This window comes from Strix uralensis, chromosome 2 (genome assembly GCF_047716275.1).
Source record: "Strix uralensis isolate ZFMK-TIS-50842 chromosome 2, bStrUra1, whole genome shotgun sequence".
NCBI classification, from domain to species: domain Eukaryota; kingdom Metazoa; phylum Chordata; class Aves; order Strigiformes; family Strigidae; genus Strix; species Strix uralensis.
In genome coordinates, this window is record NC_133973.1 from 122,062,606 (window position 1) to 122,084,428 (window position 21,823).

General features: G+C 41.3%; 1 protein-coding gene across 9 annotated transcripts in view; it reads right to left on the bottom strand.

Moving 5' to 3' along the window:
• Window positions 1–13,359, bottom strand: part of GRIA4 (glutamate ionotropic receptor AMPA type subunit 4) — a 242,053-nt gene extending 228,694 nt beyond the window's left edge. For all 9 annotated transcript variants that reach the window (XM_074860159.1, XM_074860158.1, XM_074860165.1 and 6 more), the window contains exons 1-2: window positions 12,951–13,359; window positions 11,664–11,822 (exon numbers count right to left, since the gene is read on the bottom strand). In XM_074860159.1, the coding sequence (XP_074716260.1) occupies window positions 11,664–11,822; window positions 12,951–13,038 (247 nt within the window). In that variant the 5' untranslated portion in view covers window positions 13,039–13,359. The remainder of the gene's footprint in view (window positions 1–11,663; window positions 11,823–12,950) is intronic.
• Window positions 13,360–21,823: the final 8,464 nt, after the last annotated feature.

A 21,823-nucleotide genomic window follows, 5' to 3' on the forward strand; every position in this document is an offset into this window, starting at 1 on the left:
AATGGAGGAAAGCAATCCAATTCATCTGTATAAACTGTCTGCTGTAGTACAACACCACCACTCCCTCCTTCCATTCACTCCCTTAAAATATGAAAGTATTGACCATGATGGAGTCTAAGGCAAGATATGGGGAGTAAGACAGAGATGTAAACTTGCAGTTTTTCTAAGGTTGTATAAGGATGTAATTTTTTTTTCTGTTCATAACCAAGAAACAAATGGTTTATGCTCTGTTCCTATCCTTCCTCTCCCTGCAGTAGCTAAGCTGACGGCTATTTGTAATCAATACGTTACAGGCGCTAGTAACACATGCTAAACCCAGAAGCCATCGCAGCCTGTCCCTAGGCGTGGGGCAGGAAGGGGACAGGTGACGCAGCCCCTGGGATTCCGTCTGCTGTCTCCTGTGGAGCAGCACTTCTCCAGAGGTGCAGAGCTCAAGAAGCACCGTGTCCACTGCTTCCACTGCTGGTGCTTCTTGCAGACTCTTCCTATTTTGCCATGAAAAGCTGGGGCACATACCAGCAAAAAGCAGGGAGGGGCAGGAGACTGGCTGATGGAGGAGAACAGCACTCTCCCTCTGTCTCTTTGAATAGTATTTTTTGGTCTTACACTCTTCCATGTCTATTAACTCCTACTGTACTCCACTGGACATGGGGATTAGTCGTTACTTCCTCCTCCACACCACGTTTTCAGCTTAGCACAAACCACATGTCCACCTTAATGTTTTCCAAAGTCACATCAGCTCACACCAGTTATAATCCCTAATTCACAAGCACCAGCCACACCTTTCAGAAGCAGAAAATTGCCCATGCAGCGAGCAGCGCTGCATGTCAGCCCTTCCTCTGGTCTCAGAAACCTCATTCCCCAACACTGAACAATGCTGTTTCATAAGTACATGGCTCCTGCTGAATCTTGAACCCCTTCTTACAGAATCATCTAGGTTGGAAAGGACCTTGAAGATCATCTAGTCCAACCGTTAACCTAGCATTGGCAGTTTCCAACTACACCATGTCCCTCAGCGCTATGTCGACCCGACTCTTAAACACCTCCAGGGATGGGGACTCCACCACCTCCCAGGGCAGCCCATTCCAACACCTAACAACCCGTTCTGTAAAGAAATACTTCCTAATATCCAGTCTGAACCTTCCCTGGCGCAACTTGAGGCCGTTCCCTCTTGTCCTATCACTTATTACATGGTTAAAGAGACTCATCCCCAGCTCTCTGCAACCTCCTTTCAGGTAGTTGTAGAGGGCGATGAGGTCTCCCCTCAGCCTCCTCTTCTCCAAAAACTCCACCCAACTGAGGGTGAATGGAGGGCAAACACCAACTTCTGGCGCATGGTCTCAAACTCGTTCAATTCCTTACTCCAGGCAATCTGTCACTTCTGAGTCTGCAAGTGTCCCCGAAGAACCGGGGCAGACCCACCTCCTGCCTGGGCTGCAAATCACTGCACACAGCGCCTAGCCGAACCTCGTCAATTATATGCTGCACACGTACATTTGCATTAACTGTGCCTGCTCTTTTTCCGACTTAGTTATCTAAAAACACCTTGTCATTTTCCAGCTGATTTTAATAATAACAGTATAATAAATCATTTAAGCAAACAATTTAACGGATGGAGTGGTAGTAAACAGGACACTGCAAGTATAGCTATTAGTATACTATAATTAATTGCTGAGGTCTTGTGTTAGTATTTCTCTCTGTTTTAATGACTTATGGCATAAGGAAATAAAAGGTTTGTCCTTTTTTTTTGTCTTTCCAAATATGTTTGCTATTCAGAATAGCACAACAGATCACCAAGGACAGCTATGGGAGCACTTCTTGTATTCCTTTATTCAGGCTTTTGCTTTCTGCAAATATTCTTGTGCATTAAATCTCACTCATCACCATGTTTGTGTTCAGGCTGCCATCTCCTCCGACACACAAAGCAGATGAAACCAGGGACTTCCAAAGCTAAATTCATAACTCTTAGTATCTTAAGCTAACAGCCCAAACCTCCAGGTGAAAGCAGTAATAGATTCACATCCTCTGTGGCTCATAGAAAGTGAAATATGTGTAACATACCTGACCATTAAGTTGTATTTGTAGGTAGACAAGTCTGTACAAATAACAGGGATTAACATACATTTGTTAGCAAAAACATACTTAATGGTCTTTGAACATATTTACCAAGCTTTTATTACTACTGCTTCAAGCCATATTCCCTGCTGTGGGGTTAGATGTTCTCTCTTAAGAGACAGAAAAAACCCACCATTTGTGTCCACTGGAAGTATTTTCCAAGGGAACTTGGAGAAGGCCCCAGTAAGTCCTTTACGTGTCTTGCCATGGCATAAGCCCTGCTACTAAGGGTGTCCCACACCGCCCCTGTGAGCAGGCAAGACAGCACCAACCAGCCAGAACAAACCTCAGGGGGCTCTGGGAGCTGCACAACTGTGGTGACAGGATGCAAATCATGCTGATTATGGTATCTCTCTAAATTAGAGACCAACAACAAAACCAGTAGGCAATTTTTTTTCTGGTTGCCTACTCTGTATGACTCCTACATTCAACACAGATAAAGACAGTGGGTGATATGTCCAAATGATGTGCTGATGACATGACAATTTACCTGTGATTCTTTCAGTCTTTAATTCAACACTGGATTTATTTGGAAAAAATTGTGGGTTGGATAAAGAAATTAATTGGGGCTGTCTGACTAGCATCTCGTTGGTCAGCCTGAGTGATCAAAATTCTCTCATCTAGCCTTAGAACACAATAACCTGTGAACACTATTACATGCTATCTACTCTCACATTTATTTTGGTGACCTTTACTTTTTGTTCTTTGAAGCACTTGATGCTCATAGCCATCAGACAACGTTTCATCCCCCAGACTGCTTTCACTCTTTTCTGTATCATCTGTTAAGGGCTTGTAAATTGGATCACTTCAATATGGAACTACTTCTGACCTGCCAGCAACATACTTTCATGGGGCATCTGTAATCCTGCAACAGATGCCAATGTACATCCTCCCAATACACCAGTGTCCTCTTATGCTCTTTTCCTTGGACATTTGCTTGTGCCTCCAGACAGCAACTCCAATTCTTATCTATATAATCATCCATCACTTACAGTATTACTCCACTTCTTTTACCACCCAAGAGAAGCATTGAACAAGGATACTGATTTAAAAAAAAAAAAAGACTTGAGAAAGAAAAGCACCTGACCAGCTCTCAACTGGAGGGCACGCAAACAGCTAGATACAGAGACGGTGTTAACAGGGTGCGCAAACAGCCCCAGGAGCCAGCTTCTTACCTGGCCTGTGCTTTCTACTTGGAGGAGAAGTGAGAAAAACTCCTAAGTCAGCCAAGGGCACGTGACTATCGATTTTCAAAGGAAATTATCCTCCCAGCTGCAATGCTTTTGAAAAGTCCATTCTTAAACACTCTTCTTGGATTAAATGGATGGAAATGACCAAGGCTGAAGGCCTTTATTAGCAAGCCTCTCCAGCACAGATCCACACAGAAAACCTGGAGGAAATCACCAATACAGAGTCCTACGTGGCTCTGCTGAGACTGTGGGTCTGTTAAGTCTTGTTCCTTTTTTCCCCATCAGCTTAGATGAGGAAACAAAGGGCTAAGTGTACTAATGTGCATGCTCTTCTAAAAAAATATTATAGCTTTTTACTTCTGAATTTTACATGAATGTATCTGTGCTTGATGAAGTGTTTTCCACTTACACTCAATAATGTTTTCCAGACCTGAACACAGCACCATCCAGACCAATATCTCACATTAACTAGTAGTGTGAAATACTGCTACTGTACATCAGGAATATTAAAGCAGAACAGGAAGCTTTTGCAGGCAAATATTACGCTACATTTTGTACTCTCTTTGCTCTACAAGAATTTTCTCTCATTGCTCTGTCTCTACCTTGAGTATGTATTACAAGAATCATTCTACCCACTGAGGAAACAGATCTGATCCCGACACTGAAAAAAACAGCCACGTGGTATCAGTGAAATCTTTAACAAAAAGAAATGAACTGCAACACATAACTGTGAAAGAAATAACAAAACCAGAATATTTGTATCACGATTCCGAATTATTTTGTATAGCAATTTCTAATACTAACATGTGCAATGCCTTTTGCACCACAATGTGAAAATGTAAATTCCATAACCATTTAGAAATGGATTTGAAAACTGAGGCAAACAAAGCATAAAAGTCTCAATTCCTTTCAGCAATTAACTCTCACTACCTGTGAACTTTCCTAAAACACCTATTTGATGGATATTCATTGGGCATACCTGAATTTTATGAAAAGGTGATGTGCAAATAAAAATTAAATTCAAATTTTATGGGTTTAAGAGAGTACTATGCAAATACACCATAAAAACAACTGGAAGAGTGTGCATGCAGAAATGGCACAGAATCTACCCCACAGAGGGTCTGCAATTGAGAAGCAGAGGAACAGTTATGAACAGTTAAAAGCTGACATGTTTTAGTATCAGTCTTCAAAATCTGTTTAAAGTCCTTCTCCACAAAGAATCTAATAAATAAGCCAGTGAAAAGTGTAAGTGCTTTTTGTTTCTCTTGTGCTCTATTTGTATTTACAGAAGAAACCCCGCAGTCACGCTCATGTTGTCCATGGCTTTAGAATATAGAAAGGTACTGCACAAGACTGCATTTTTCAGGAACAATGTTTGCATATAAATACAACACCGAAATAGTCTGTGGAACACAAGAAAACAGTAGTCCAAATTACATTCTTTTAAAATAGGCAATTATGTACCAGGGGTCCAATTTTTAAACATATATTTTTTTTAAAAATAACAGGAGTTAAGCAGTTTGATACTTTTAAAAATTTGAGCTATGAGACAAAAGAATCTGTTCACCTTGCAAAAAAGCTGATTCCTACTATTCCTTCAGTATAATGGGTACCAGTCTGCTCAGGTAGAGAGCCCTTATTTAAATCAGACAGCTCTGCCTGGGGAAGAAACTGCAGGACAAGGGCCAACATTTGAACTGGAATTTGTTAATGTTAGCATAGCTGGCCAAAACCCAGCAAGAACAGTAGCTTGTTATTAAGTATCCAGGTATTCCCCCTTGAGTTCAACAGAAAGCTTATCTATAATCAGCTTCTGAGGAACCTCATGAAGAGGAAGGATGGGCTAGGTCTTCACCGTGCATTGCCAAGACAAAGGTTATAGGTATGTGATACTCTGGTTCCATCTTCTTACCATAAGGAACCAGAAACCCAACGAAGAGCTGCAACTATTTGAAGAAGTCAGGCAGACACTTCAACAGGACTGTGGGAAAAGGAACAGGGAAGAAACAAAGTCCTCACAAGGAAGTAGCACTACTGAGACAAGACAGTTGAGCCATGCATTATCACATAGGTAAGGACAGATTTTTCCAAAGTGCTCAGTAGTAAACAGTTCCCCTTGGGAAGGCAGGTGCTGCTGAGAACTCTGGAACATACTATAACGTCTCTGAGTGTCAAAATGTAAGACACCCTCTCTATTTGAACTTGGGTGCCTGAAAACAGACATCACTGATACAGAATTTTTAAGAGCACTCAACGCATAACTGCACTGACAAACAACTGAATCCATATCAGCATTGTTAACAGCCAGTAAGATCTTTAAAATAAAACAATAAAAAAAAAAAGTTATGTAAGAACCCAAACTAGATAGAGGAGGATAATAAAACTTCTGAGAAAATGGTTAAAAGTAAAGCAACACCAAAATGTCCAAACAAGATGCCGTGATTAGGTACTCTTGAGCAAATTTATTTTCCCAAATTCAGAAGAACAATTCTTGATTTACACAGGAATAAATTATCTAGTTTGACTTTGTGCCTGAACACATAACTTCAGCATAGGTATGCCCACCTAAGTTGCAGAAGCAGACTTGGTTCTGTACTAGTCCAAAATCTTTGCCTCAAGCCAACTACCCAGAGGAATGGAAAACGGGAGATTAGGCCAGTTTTTCCTTTTAATTACACCGGTGCAATCATACAGAGTTCTTCACTTTTGCACTAGCACAAATTTCATCCCCTTTAAATCAGTCATCTATTAAGGAATAAGAACTATGAGAAAGTAGTATTTGGTCCAACACGTTTAAATCCAAAGAACTTCACCTGCTCACAATGAGAATTCGCACAATTCATAGTAGGATCTAAACCAGTTAAGAAATCAAAGCAGACGGCTTCCTCTCTCATGAACAAGCAAGTCTCAAAACAATAAAGACCTAAAAGTGAAATGCATGAGCTATTTTGACTAGCATACAAACTTAGATTATAATGATAAAGCTGAAGTTAATCAATTTAATTTACTTGTTAAAGTGCTTTGTCCTGCACAAGAAGTACGGCACTGCATTGGCTTCTGCAGGAGGAATGAACACAATCTTTGTTATTAATCCTCTAAAACGAATATGAAATTATTTCTGTAGCCTATAATAAAGCTTCTGAGTTTACAGTTTTAGCCAGTCCGGTAAAATGCTAGGACAAAAGTCTTATTTCATGCCAGAGAAATGCATGTTCTGAATTTTCACTGAAGAAATCTGACTATATTTCAGCAAAGGCCCATCATTTCTTTTCCCAACAATAACCTTGCAAATTAAATCCAGACTCTGATGGATTGAAGCTATTGATGGTTGATTTTCTCTATGCTGTACAGCTATTGACAAGGACCACATTTAGAGTTATGAAACTCATTGCATATAGACTTCTTATATATTAAAAATAAACAGAATCCTTTCAGCAAATGACACCCAAGTACATATATATTCTTTGATTCCATCAGCATGTGCTAATAATAGAAATTTTAAGAGAAATTGTTTTCAATAATTGGGGTCTAGTTTGAGATAAACCCCATGTATTAAAGCAAAACACTCACTTCAAATGGGTTTTTGTAATCGATCCTATTTTAGAAGAGCACGATTTAATCCAGTTCCATTTTTCTAGCCAACTGGCACACTATTTGCTTTTGCAGTTCTAACCTGACCGTATGGTATGCCTTTATGGTAACTCTCAATACACTCCAAACTGCATCCTTGGGAATACTGTACTGCTCTTGATGACAGCAAAATACCATTCAGCTGTACGAAACCTCACATTCTAAACAAAGAACACCATGGTTTTAAATGACACTGATTATTAAACTAAGGTTACACTCCTGTTGCTAAATTGAGTTGTAATTATAAAGCAGAATTAATAACCAAATTTAATGAAAATCCCATTATGATGAAGCTTAGCAAATCAAAGCTGAACTGCTGTAAGTAAAATGAAGTCACAGTATAAAGGCAATACTACATTGGAGTCTATTTCCCCAGCTTTCGGGATGTCTCAGCAGAAAAGTTAACTTCAAAATGACACTGCTCTCCCCTCACTAGCAATCACAAGCCCAGAGACAGACCCCCAGTGAGGGCAGGGTGACGAGTGAGGTTCCTGTCCATCCTCAGGGCTGACCTCGAGCTCGGTGGATCTCACCCAGAAACTGTGCTCATGCTGGTGAGGCAAAACCAGGCCCTCCAATTTCAGGTCACCAACCCCACATGAGTCCATAGGGCATAAAAATCAAAGAGACTAACTCTTGGAAAAAGAGGAAAGTTATTCCAAGTTACGAAATTTTTAATCCCAGTGGGCTTTTCTTCTTCTGATCCATGAGCCGTGTAATAAACAAAATTGTATTTCTGGGGTTTTGTATCTACTGGGATTAAAGTCTGGTAAGAACTGAATTATGGACAAGATGAAACAACAGGAGGGTCTGGTTTACCCCAAATTACACTTATTAGGAATACATTCATCTCAGAATACACATGTCAAACAGACTGAAAGGGAAAAGCTTTACTTTTAGTATGAAACACTGATGAAAGACTCAAATCGATCTCTTTTCTTCCCCATTTAGCCTAATCCTGTACATGAACTGCAAGACTGGTTATACGTTAAGGATTTTTGAAACTTCAACAGAAAAATTCTCAACCACAAGAGAAGAGCTGAAAACCAAATAGTTCTTTGTAAAATTACAGAGCTGCCTCTCAAAAGTATGCAAGCAGGTTCAATGTTGACTGTGTTGCTGAGATATACCTCTGTAATACAGATGGTTCATGGAGTGGAGAAAATTATTTTGCATTCAGCTAAAGAATAAATATATATAATCCTCTCCAAAAATCAATGCATTGCTCCAACATCTGAAATCAAGCTGAAGGTAGATTTCCAATCACAAGCAAAATTTCCTGCATATAATGTGCAAACCAATGTATGCCAATAGTCAAATGTTTCAGCTCTGGTGTACTGTGTTCTGATGAGTAAGAATCTTGTACTACTCATGTTTAGCAATAATTTCAGCTCTCTCTGTCAGTAAGAGAGATTCTCTGAATAATGTATGTAGTGCAAAAGAAATGAACAGAGTTTAAATAAAACACGCAAATGGGAGGGGGTAAGAAAGAGGTCTATTTTCAAACTGATATAGATCAGATCAATTTTGCAAACATACAACAGAGTCTATGTGCTTAAAAAACCTGTTTCATATGTATTCACAATTTAGAACAAAAATACTAATGTTCTGGGACTGTTTAAAAGAAAACAAAAATGCATAAGATAACCATTAGAAGATAGATATTAAACCGAATATACAAAATTATTGCAGTTCCAAAAGTACTCCTGGGTGAACATGTGGTTATATGGTTTTATCTAGTGAAAAGAAAAAAAAAAATCAAGTTATTCCAGTGTTGCAGTGAGTTACCTACTAATATGCCATCCCTAATTCTCTGAAACAGTCTGTTTACTATCCCTAACACATACAAGTGGCCAGGCCCTGAATCTTCACAAGTAAGCTCTGCAGCAAGTGGAAACAGAAATAGAAGTAACTGGTCATGTCTCAGAGCGTTATGCTTGAACTCACATGAATATTCATTTCAGTCCAGCAGCTCTAAGGCTTTTGTACTGTATATTCGGGGACGTGTGAGCTCAGTAATTTCTACACAAATAGCAAGATCCAAAGCCACTGTTTCACAGCAGTTCAGCAAAGAGTTATCATTTCACATGGCCATGAAATCACTTAATTCAGAGCTGATGGTGGGGGTTCTTTAATTAGGTTAGAAAATCTCACACATCTGTGCTTTAGAAGCCTCTGTCAAGCCACTAAATTCAATCACATGGAAGCCGGTGTCCTCCAGCTATCAGACAATTGATTTTTGCAGGACTCTGCTCATATTTAGCTTAAGGGAGACGCGATATGTTCATTCAGTTTGCCTACGTTTCATTAGAAGAAGATTTGTTGTTTAAAAAATATTCTTCAGTATTAAAATGTTTAAAAAAAGAAGCAGCGGTCAGATTATTGACACAAGACTGCAAAATGTGAAATAAATACAAACTTGGACTAATGCAAAAATACATGTTGGTTTAAGTGGGAAGTACAGACCTAAATAAGGCTTCTAGGATTACGCCTACTTAATAGAGACATGTACAGAATTATGAGCATACACACACATAAACATATACATTTACGTTCCCCCTCTTTCTCTGACTCCCCCCATACTGTAAAGATTCATCATCTCTGAGTCATTAAACTCGTTGGAACTGAAACTGGGCTCAGTTAAAAAAAAAAAAAAAGGATCAGGTTATGAATCACTATTTCTATAAATGACAGCAAATATAAAGGGACAGGTTTTTCTCAGTTAAAACAATGCAAGGTAAACAACCTAAGGTGCTTGGAATAAGAGAGAAGAATCTGCTGTGAATAGTCTAAATGAGGAAAGTTTTGGGCAAACCCTATTTGAATCTATGGTGTTAAGTCTTACACAGAGCAGTTCAATTTTAGATTATTCTAAATTTATGCAAATCAGAATTAATTCACTAATGTTCGAACGGAAAATACTGTGCAATACCCTTAATCCAAAAAGTAACAACAGCGTCAGAAATTATTTGGTAGAACTGGATGCGTAGGCAGAATCTCAAATAATTGACTTCACCTAAAATTACTGATTTCAATATACAAAAACTTTAGTCCCCTCCTCTTTCACTAAAAATGAAAGTTTAAAAAAGATATGTCATTTGTCTTCATGGAATATATAATCAGTGCCTGCAAAAGCTGACATGCATTGTAATATTTTCTCAATGAACTACACCTGTATAGATCTGATTCCTTCCAGTTTCAAAGCACCTTTTGAAATGTTTTCTCCTTATGGAATTTGATATTGATTTTCACGCTAAACACAACTAATACATTGCTTAATATAGAATTCACACTTAATGGGACATCAATCTTTCCTGCATAAAATGAATGGAGCCATTTTGGCAGCTCAGCAGCTTTTCCTGTTAAATAAGGTAGCAAGGTCATCTGAAACTTGGAGTACCAAAGACTCGTATAAATAAATTTAGCAAACATTCAATAAATTATACATGAGAACTGCACAGTACATTGTATGTCACATATTAAACAGTGCCATAGAGATTGCTGTGAGAAAGTGGAGAGAAATAATAGTATTTATTTTAAAGGCACGATGAAGCGTAAGACTTTCTCCAGTATGTTTCTATTTTAAACTCGCTCAGCAATGTTGCTTAGAGCATGTACTTCCAGAGGCAATTCACTCTTAAATGAAGAGGAGGGATTCGAAAACTTAAAGGCCACAGAGGAAAACCTACAGAGTCCTGAAATACAAACATCAAAGTAGTAATGCTACTACAGTCTTCAGCTTTGCCACGCTATATCCCACTGTCTTACATAATAACATTAATTCCTTTTTATAAGCCTGACATACATGAAGATAAATAGAAACAATGCTTTGCCTCTTTTGGAGATTAAGTAGTATCCAGCATGTGTTTTAACGAAGCTTAAAGACCCTTGAGGTGATCTAAATGTAGGAAGTTCAGCTAATTATACTTTAAGAAAAAAAAAAAAAAAGAAGAAAGTAAATGTTACCTCATTCGGTAAGGGCATTTCTTTCCCTGTTTTCCTCTTATGGTGTTTGTGCATCTGTGTGCATGCGGGTGTGTGTGTGTACAAAATATATAGTACGAAGAGAGTATTTGTTCCAGTTGAGGTGGTCTGTGAAATCAAGTAGATCAGATACTAACTTGATTTGGCACCAATGTATGGATGCATAGAGACATATCCACAGGATGTATGCATTACGAGATGGTAAGAGACATTTACAACCTAGAATATAAGAGCAGGGCTGCCTCAAGTGACATCACCAGATCAACTGCAGCGTCAACCAACTCAGATATATTATCCTGCACACCACTGCTTCCCTGCCTCCTTTCCAGCCATTAGAAAAGCATTTGTGAGCACAAATATATATATATTATTTTTGAAATACACACAAGGTATACCGTACTCAAAAGTGAACAAGAGTAATTGTGGGGTTTACGGACTGACCAAGACATTCATAATTTTTCTTTACAACAAAATTCATCTCCATAGAAACCAGAAAGCAAGAAACTATAGTAATAACACTAAAGTAAATGTCACATCAGGTTAGCCAGCAGAAGACAGGAGAAGGGATTTTGCTCCAGTTAGAAACTAACAAGGATTGCTGCCCCTTTTGCTTTTCTGCAAAGGGTATCTATACTGAAGACAGACTTACTGATATATTTCCAATGCAAGTTAATAATGTGGCTTCCTATTATTTCCACTGCAATTTACTCATAAGGTGGTCAGATCAATGACATGTTTACTTACAGGCATTTGTTACAGCGAAGCTGTTAGCTGTTTCAATGTTGTCTACATGAGGAACCAAATTAAAAGGTGCTTCAGATGCATTGGGGCTGGTGTTATGAAGAAAAATTGCTAATCGAAAAGCAGTATATTCCTGATCTGTGTTCCTGATGAAGAGACCACCTACAAAAAACAGGAAAAAAGCAAAAAGCAAAGGAAACAAGGTGAATTATTTGCAAGCTACTTACTACCTTGTAACACCAAGCGACTGTCTCTCCCAAAGCTGCACAGTAAGGCGAGTCCTAAGACTTTAATGGATAAGGAACTAATCATAATCACAACTGCTGCCTTTAAATCACTGTCCTCAATCGATTTTAACCTCCCCGATGCATTCATGCTTCTTTCCTGACTTCTCAGTTTCTAGCCTTTCATACATAAATACCCAGATTTGTCATGATTACAGTGACCTTTTAAAGTGTTTAGCCTCCATCTCCCTGATACCGAACACACTGGTAAATCAGCTACTCAACAGCCTCTTACATTAAGTGGCGGGCTGATTAAAGCGAACGATGCTTTCTAGATTAAAAAAAAAGAACATACCAACTCAGTGTAGGATAATCTGCACTGAACAGGAATATAATGAACTTTGCTCCTCTGCAGCCATGTGCAGGCAGGGAGCAGCTCAGCCTTATTAGCAGCATCTTTACAAGTCCACGAGAAATGATGCAGTGATGGAGCTGAGCTGGAAGGAATTCAGATAGCTGCGTCCCATCCGAAACACGTCCGAAAGGAGGGAAGCAGGAGGTGACGGCAAAGGGGTGAGGATGGGGCACAGGACTACAGGGAGAGACCTACAAAATCCTCAACTTTCCAACCGCGCGAAGGGAAAGAAGGGCAGCGTTGCCTTTTACCCCCCAGCCCTGCCGGCTACCGCAACCTCCGGTGCACAGAACTCGCCATCCCTCCGGGAGCCAGGCAGAAGGGGGGTGCCGGAGGGGGCTGAGGCAGCCAAGGGGCATCAGCCCCGAACCCCTTCTCCCCCTCCCGAGCCCACACGCCCCGCAGCGGGAACGAGTGCTGCGAAAGACAAGCATCCTCCCGGCCGCACGCGAACGCACACCCGTATGTATGGCTACACACACTCACGGGGGCATACATACACAAATACACGAGGGTATTTTCGTGAAGGCAGGGAAATGGGATGAGCGGTGGAAGAGAAATCTGCAAACTGCCTTCAGAGCCTCCTTTCCAACTCACTTTCCAAAGGATTGAACCCCTGGACACACGCACACAGCCCAATGCAGCGCTTACCTATTTGCACACTGCTAGGAAAAGCTCCCATTGCTAGTCCCCAAAAGCCAGAAAACAACAAGACAAGCTGTCTGCAAATTATCCTCATCTTCTCTTTTGCCTCTCTGTCTCGCCTTCTCCCGCTCGCTCGCTAGATGCTGCTCAGAGAGGCATTGAGGACGAGGTGGCTACAAACAAAACCAAGAATTAAAAAAAAAAAAAAAAAAAAAAGAGGAAGGGGGAGAAAAAGAGAGGTTTCCTCCTTTCTTTTTCTTTTTTTTTTCTTTTTTTTTTTTTTTGTTTGTTCTGTTTTAGTATTTGTTTGCTATTCTCTCGCGCTCTGCCTCTCTCCGGGCTGCCGCTGCCGTTTCAGAAAGCCATCCCGCCGCGACGGATTTTTCCCGCAGTCTCCATCGCCGGGGAGCGGTTTCTGTCCGGCTGCGAATGTTGCACATGCAGAAGATGGTGGTGAGTTTGGCGGCGGGGGGGAGCGTCTAGTGGCGGCGCGGCGCGGCGCGGGCGGACATGCGCCGTGCGCGCCCCCCCCCCCCCCCCGCCGCCCGCGCCGCCGCGGACGGGGAGCTGCCGCGCGCGTCCCGTTCCGCGCCGCCCCGCGGAGCCGCCCGCGGCTTCCAGCGCGCACTGCAGCGCCGGCGGTCACAGCCACCGCGAAAGCGACAGGGTTTTTTGTTTGGTGATTTGGGGGGTTTCCCCCACCCCCCCCTTCCATTTCTTCCGCTCGCACATCCGCGGACGCGCAGCGGCGCGGAAGTTTGTGCGGCGGGAGGAGGGTGAGAGAGACAGGCAAGGTCACTGTCCCGGGCTTTGCGCGGGGCGGGGGGGCACGGCCGCTGCAGCCCGTCGTTCACGTGGCTGCGGCTGAGATTATTAAATACCAATTATTATTAATGAAGGTGGCAGGTCGTATCTGCATGTGCTGAGCAGCTGCGGAGCGGGGGGACGCGGCCGGGCAGGCCTCCCCCCCCCCCCCCCCGCGGGGGGGCGCTCGGGCGGAGAGCTCCGCGTCCTGCGAGCTCCGCTCCGCACGCGCGGAGCGGGACCCGCTCCCCGCTGTCGGGGTTTGCGGCAGCGGATGGAGCAGGAGGACGAGAGCAGGGAAGCGCTCAGCGCTGGTGGGCACTCATGCCAAGAGGAGAGAGAGCAAATGAAAGGAAAACTTCGCTGCTCCGATGCCGCCGCCTTTTTTCTTTTTTTTTTTTAGGGCTTTTTTTTTTTTTTTTTGGGTGGGAAAAATAATGGAGCTTTTTAATGTGTCTAGACCCTTCTTTTTGGTGCCTTTGGATTTTTCTTTCCAAGCCTTGGAAGTTCCCCAGAGCTGCTGCCAGAAGTCTGGGGATATTGCAGTTAATAATTAAATATATATATAATAAATTATAGGTAATGAAATCATCCAACAATAGCTGTATGTCAGAGAAGGGAGCTTCTGGTTTTACATGTAGCTTTGCAGAGAGATTTCTGTCAGCTACAGGGAATGATTGGAGCTCCAATAACTTAATTTTAAAATGTTAATTGGTAATATGAAAGGATATTGATTTTTGAGGTGAACTTTGCGGCTCTGTGTTCAAACACACACAATTGCTCCAAACCAGAGTGTTGCCTGCTTTCACTCAGGTTTACTTTCTTAGTTTATTACTACATCCCATGTCCTCAAGCTCTCCTGTTTTGGGCTGGAAGACACCCCCTTTAATTGCTGCAGACAGTGGCAGTGATTCCTGAAGCATGACTGTGAGCTCCTTAGCATCAACCATGTACCCAGAAGAGCAAGCAAAGAGCATTGAAAGTAGATATATATATATAAACTTATCTGCATGGGCATGTGCCACTGTGTGCATGACTGTCTGTGTGTGCGTGGTTGGGAAAGTGTGGAGTTCCTGTAAATAAATTACTCTTTGAGAGATTTCTTTGCAGGTCAGTGGCAAGCAAACGTCACCTGCATTTCAGAATACTCATTCCTTTATTTTTCAGTGAGCCTTCCCTTTACTTTCCCTCCATGTATTGCCATCCTTCCTCTGAATCTGCAGGCTTGTGTTTCACATTATTTACCCATGGCTTTTTGTGACCTCTGCTCTTGCTCTTGCTTGCCTTTCTTCTTCTTTGCCTTGCCTCCTTCATGTCCCTAAATTCTCCCCAAAATTTGGTTCCTCCTTTCTTCCATCCTTTAGCATTTAACTTTATGACTTTGAAAATCCAAGTAAAAAGTAACGAAAATGGAATAATATTTCCATTCCATAATGACTGGCTGGTTCTTTGCCATTAGGAGCAAGTGAACCTGGAAACAGGTAAAACAGTTAATTTGGTGACACGTACTCATGTGAGTTCATGCCAAATATGTTTAAAAGTATAGGATTTTAGACATAAGTCCATTATAGTGGCACAGCAAGTTATTGCCTACCAGCTGAGGTGAGGAATATGCCTTGGTGTTTTTCAAATATAATGGTAGCATGTTAATTTAAATTTAATTTGAGAGTCTGTAAGGAACCATTTTGTACAATGGTCTAATCTGATCTGACCAAGAGTCTCACCCAGCAGTTCCTACATCAAGTCTGTAATTTCTGTTGGAGTTGGAACATATATTTTAGTGAAACATCCAATCTTGATTTAAAGATTTCAGGAGACAGGAAATCCATCACTTCCCTGGGTAAGTTGTTCCAGTTGTTACCTACTCTCATTTGTTAAAATCTGCATTTGTCTAGCTTTGGTTTCTAACGTTGACTATCAGAGATGACCCCAGTATTCCTGTAATGGTATCACTGAGTGCTATTCCTGGAAATAATCCCCTCCTTTACTTGACACTACCCTGCTTAGACATGTCAGGGTCATTTTTGCAGCTATAGAAAGCTGGGGAAACAAAGGTGAAGAGGCCCCCATAGCAATTTTGTTTAAAAGATACAAGGGGAAAATCTCATTTCAGTAAGTTTTGAGAGTGAATGGCAGATGATCAAGTACTCGATCACAATGTTTATCTTACAGAAAAACTGGAATAGGACAGGTAACAGGGATGTAATCAAGATTAAGGGTGGAAAGGAAGAAAGGTGAGATAAGTTTTTAGACTCACTACTGCTCTGGTGGGTTAACCTTGGCTGTCTTGTGAGTGCCCACCAGGCTGCTCTCTCACTCCCAACAGGACAGGGGGAGAAAAACAGATGACAAAGATGATGGGTCATGATAAAGACAGGGAGATCACTCACCAATTAATATCACAGACAAAACAGATTCAACTTGGGGAAAATTAATTTAATTTATTGCCAATTAAGAATAGAGTAGGATGCTAAGAAACAAAGACAAAACTATAAAACACCTCCCACACACAGCTTTTACGAGGCTCAACTTCACTCCTTCTTTCACAACTCTTCTCCCTCTTACCCCAAGCTGTGTGGGGGGACAAGGAATGGGGGTCCCGGTCAATCCATAACACTTCTCTGCTGCTTCTTTCTGCTCATACTTTTGCCCTGCTCTAGTATGGGTCCTTCCCACAGGGTACAGTCCTTCAGGAACAGACTGCTCCAGTGTAGGCTCTCCATGGGCCGCAGTTCCTGACAGAAAACCTGCTCCTGCGTGGGCTCCTCTTCACAGGCCACAGCTCCTTCCAGGAGCCTGCTCCAGCACAGGCTCTCCACAGGCTGCAGCTTCTTTCAGGCATCTCCGCCTGCTGCAGCATGGGGTCGGCCACAGGCAGCAGTGTTGATATCTGTTCCACCATGGCCCTCCATGGACTGCAGGGGAATCTCTGCTCCAGCACCTGGACCACCTCCTCCCCACACTTCTTCACTAACCTCAGTGTCTGCAGGGATGTTTCTTTCCCATTTTTCTCACTTCTCTCTCATGCAGCTGCTATGAAGTGTTTTTTTTACCCTTTCTTAAATACATTATCACAGAGGTACCACCAGCATCACTGATGGGCTCAGCTTTGGGCAGCAATGGGTCTGTTTTGGAGCCAGATGAAACTGGCTCTGACATGGTGGCAGCTTCTGGTGTCTTCTCACAGAAGCCACCCCTGCAGAGCTTGCTAACCCCCACACCCCCAACCTTGCCACATAAACCAAATACAGCTGCACACTGCCAGGCAAGAGGAGACCAGAAGGGAGAGTTTGCCTGTTTTCCTGGTAGCTGCTGGAGGCATGCTGCACGAAGCCACTTCTGAACTGGGGTCCCTGGCTCCCCCTAGTTCCCTTTAGCCAGGCTGTGAAGGTTGTGGTAAGTGATTAAGTGAAAAAGGTACAGATGTCCTAACAACAAAATACCAGAGAAATTAAGAAATTACTGAAAAATATTTTATTGAATGCATAAAATATATGGAGGGGATAGACTAGAGGGAGTCTGGAGAGGGACTGCTGGTTGTTGGTGACGAATGCTTGGTTTGCCTTAGGCCACATGACAGCTCCTGTCTGCCTTGCCTGGAGGCCACCACTAGAGAAGACTCGCTCTTTGGAGCATCAGCTGAGAGGCTGACTATCTGCTGCAGCACCTGCGTGAATCCTGCTGCAGAAAATGCATGAATATGATGTTTTTTCCCCTCTGGCAAGACTTGGAAAACTTTGGCTATTTTCTTGATCAGATAGTCTTGTGCTTGGACTAAATGCGTTTGTGAAAAGACCCTGCAGGAACCAGAAGAAGATGAGAAAATCTGTGCTAGAGAAGAAATGAAGGCTGTATGTTAGCCAGGAGGAATAAAACTGCAAAGATACCAGAGTCATTCACCTTATGGAAATCCCAGAGGAAAAGCAGGATATGAAGGAGACAGACACTTTGCAGTATGGACAGAGTTCGTGGTGCATATGTAGTGATAAACACCCACATGCTGAAGTAGCAACTTTGGTTCATATTTATATGTTCTTGCATCCAAAATGCAAATCCCAGCTACACAATCTATAAAAAAAGGCATGTCGTTTTGTGTCTGGAGACATGTAACTCTGTGAGGGAGAAGGGCACTTGACTGAGAAAGGGAGAGAGTGAAGCTGTGCTGGTTATCAAGGATAAGTTGAGACAGTTAGGAGTACAGCGAGGAGGAAAGGAGAAGAGAAGGGCAATTTTACTAGCAAGAGACACAGAAATAAAGATCTACCACCACCCCTCCCCAGCATGTTCCAGCTGCACTGGAGCAGTTGACAGCATGCAAACAGACAACACCCTGACCCTGTGCCAGTGCTGCTAAACGAGCTCCTTCAGAGTAGGCAAATGTCTGCACTACAAAGGCTCCCCATGGCACAACTGTCTGGGCACAGAGTTCCATCTCAAAACTGGATTCAGTCATTTAGATTAGTCTTGCTTCAAATGCAATTCTCATTGCAGCTTACACTGTGTGGTCACTGGAAATGCTTCAGCAATAAATAAATGATGGAGAAAACAATTGACTCAACACCCTGTCCTTGCTTAGTCCTTTCTTGCCTTATGAAATGCTGTAGCTCACATAGCTGTCAAATAGATCCATTAGACTGTAAACTCTGGGACAAGTCTATGTCTTTTGTGAAATGCTTAGCACTTCTGGGCAGTAAAAAGTAAATAAAATACAAATCATCTATGTAGAATTTTTTACACTGCACCCTTTGGCATGGTCTCACATCACCTTTTGAAGTGATACCAGCAGTACTGAATAGATTAGCCATGCACCAGAACAAGATACAGTTTCCTTTCAGTAGCAGAACCCACTTTCAGGAAATCGCTTTACAGTGGTTATTCACATTTTCGTTCTTACTGATTTATTTTCCATTCATCTAAATTCTGGGGTAGACAGAACAGGTAATTATTTTTAATAGTGCTTCTCATTAAGAGTGTTATGTTGATACTGAAAAAACTGTAGTACAATGCATTTTGCTTTGAATGTGTTCATCCAACAATCCCACTCCTTTCCACCATGCTGCATGCTAACATCATTCTTTGCAAACTTACCAACCTTAAGAAATTAAAGTGATATGGTAGGAGACCTTGACCACGAAAGGAGAGGTTATTGTGGTTATCCTGCAGAAAGTGAAAAATCCTGATTATATTTAAATCACTCTGATATCAATCAATCAGGATTATTTCCATTTGAGAAAAATGTGGTAATGCTGATATAATTAAGAACTGCCATATTAAGTTAGACTTAATGTCCATTTAGAACAGTATCCTATGTCTAACTTAACCAGTAGAGGTTTATTAGGGAAGAGTATGAGAAGCTGAGCAGTCCTTCATTTAAACTTGAAGGGACTTTGAAGAGGTTCTTTCTAGCTCAGTGCTCTCACCTCCTGACAGCCAGGGCTTTAAGGTTTCTAAACTGAAGATTTCACAGAGATCCTTGTGTTGAAGAGTTGCCTACAGTTGTTATTTCCACATATTTACTTCCAGTGTCCACAACATCCTATGCAAATGAGCTCTATAATCCCATTCTAAGAAAGTAGTTTATTTAGTTTATTTTAAACCTTATTTTATATTGATCATTCCCTGACACTCCTCTAAGAAAAAAGAGGTGAAAATTGTTTACCATGCCATATCATCCATAGTTTTGTATACCTTTATAATATCACCCATCAGTCACTTCTTCAAATGTGAAGAATCCTACTCCATCTATTCCGTCTTCCTATATCCTACAGTCTATACTATATATCAGTCCTCCTTGCTGCTATTCTCTCTGCTGCTTCTTATGGCTTTCTGAAAAATAGGACACACAGAATATGACACATTTTTTTTCAGGTGTAAAACTGGTTTCTGTTTTACTCATTTCCTTTCCTAATCATTCCTAAAATGCCATTCCCCTCTGAGCATGCAGACAATGTTTTCAGGAAGCTATCCACAAAGACTTCAAGATCTCTTTCCTGAGTGGTAATAGCTAATTTAGAGCCTATCATTGTGTATGTATAGTTAAGGTTATTTTTCCCATGTGCAGCGCTTTCCATTTTTTTGGATACAGAATTTCATCTGCCATTTTATTGCTCAATCAATTAGTATTGTGAGATTCTTCTGCAATACTTCCCAGACAGCTTAAGTCCCTGAGAATTTGATACAAGAGCAAAATCGGAATCTATGCCCTTTAAATTTGATCTCACCTTCGTTACATTTTTAATGGTGTAATAGGTTTCTTCTGGCCCAGATTTATAACGTGGGCTGCATCATGGGATGTACCTGAGAAAGTGTGAAAGTTTGAAGCAATGTTTCTTCCCTAAGTACAGCTTATTGCAGTAGTAAATGCCAGGCAAATCTGAAGGATGGGGCAATTTCCTCATCAATTAGAGGCGTGCATGTGGGGAAAATGCACCAACTTAAATGCGTTCCACCTGAGCCCATCTGGCCTTGTTTATACAGTGAAAAAAGATCAACTATTGCTAATGCTGGCTTCTGCCCATCACTTATAATAATTCCTGAATTCGAAGTGAGTTATTGCTGGTCTTCTAGATACTGTATGAGTTAGACCAACTGTCAGTAAGTTTACATGAAATAGTGTTTAAAATAAGTGTATTTCATTCCCGTTTTTATACTTACTCATTTGAGTACTTTTCTAAAGTATCAAAGGAAGGGTTCCCCTGGGTATATTTGTGGTGTCTGGCTGGTAATCATACACACTGCAACGTCTGGCCATCCTGGTCATTCCCTGAAAGGGAGGGTACAGGTTAAGAAAGGCTGTTCACCCACATGTCCCTCTACTATTTACTGGAGGCATGCATATGGCCCTTCTGAATCTTGCAGTACTTAAAAATCGCCTTTTTTAACTGGGCATAAGATGTTGATTCTACATCTTCTAAGCAAACAACAGCTACTGTAACACCCCCGCCCCCCCCCTCCCAGCTGAAAACTTTGCAGTGAAACTGAATTCAGTGTGGAATAAGATGGGAAGAAACCGGAAGAAAATAATCAGGAGACAAAAACGTGACCTAAATAATTATAGATATTTGGAATGTGAATTATTGTTAATAAAACCAATATTTTTCCCTAAATGAAAAAGACAGTTTATTTGGTTTCTATTGAGGAAAAAAACCCAAAACATGTCAAAACATCAGAATATTTCCATTTTAAAAATTTAAGATTTTCCCCAAAACCTTTTTTTTTCCTTTTCTTTTTTGCCAACTGTTGGTGGAAAATATTTTTTATTTTCTTACCAGTTCTCATTAAAATGTTTTGCCTTAACCTCTGTGACATAATCTAAGCACCAGAGTGAGGAAGATGTCAGAACAGTATAATGGCATCTGTTCACTACCCAGAGCATCTTGCTGTATTGACCTAATTGTCATTTCCTGTAAAAAACACCCCAAAGTTCACCTTTGCTTGAAGGTGGTAGTTTTTTAGGTCATTTCTCTTGCTCACCTCCATCATGCTGCCACCCATGTGGAAGGGTGAGATAGTTTCTCTGTGGCTTGTGCATGCCACTAGCACAGAATCACCACACCAGCTCCAGCTGCAGAAGCCTCAGTATCAATGATGCTGGGTAAGCAAAAAGGGCGAGTCTGAGTTCGGGATCCAGGGAGAGAAACGGAACAATGACATTGCTAAGAAACCTCTGCCCTGTCTTTTTAATTCATGAAGTGAAGAAAATTTCAAGCACGATAACCAGAAAACCTTCAATGCTTCATGTTACATGCTTCAACTGCATGTAACACTGAATTCCTCATAAAAATTAATTTTAGTGAGGTTTATTACCAATAACAATGATACTTTTCACCTAGGTCCTGTGATCTTGTCTTACCTTTCCTAGTTCCTAACAGACCTGTATCTGCATGTTTGAGAGATAATATGCTGCCATCATACTATCTATACTTTTATATCAAAGCATTAGTTACTCACATTAAGCTATTTCTCAGCTTTGGGGGAAAAAAAAAAGATCAAGCAATCTAATGCTATTCTTAACACACACAGAGAGAGACTCTATTTTCTGCTTAATTTTCACATTAATTAGGGCTCATACAATA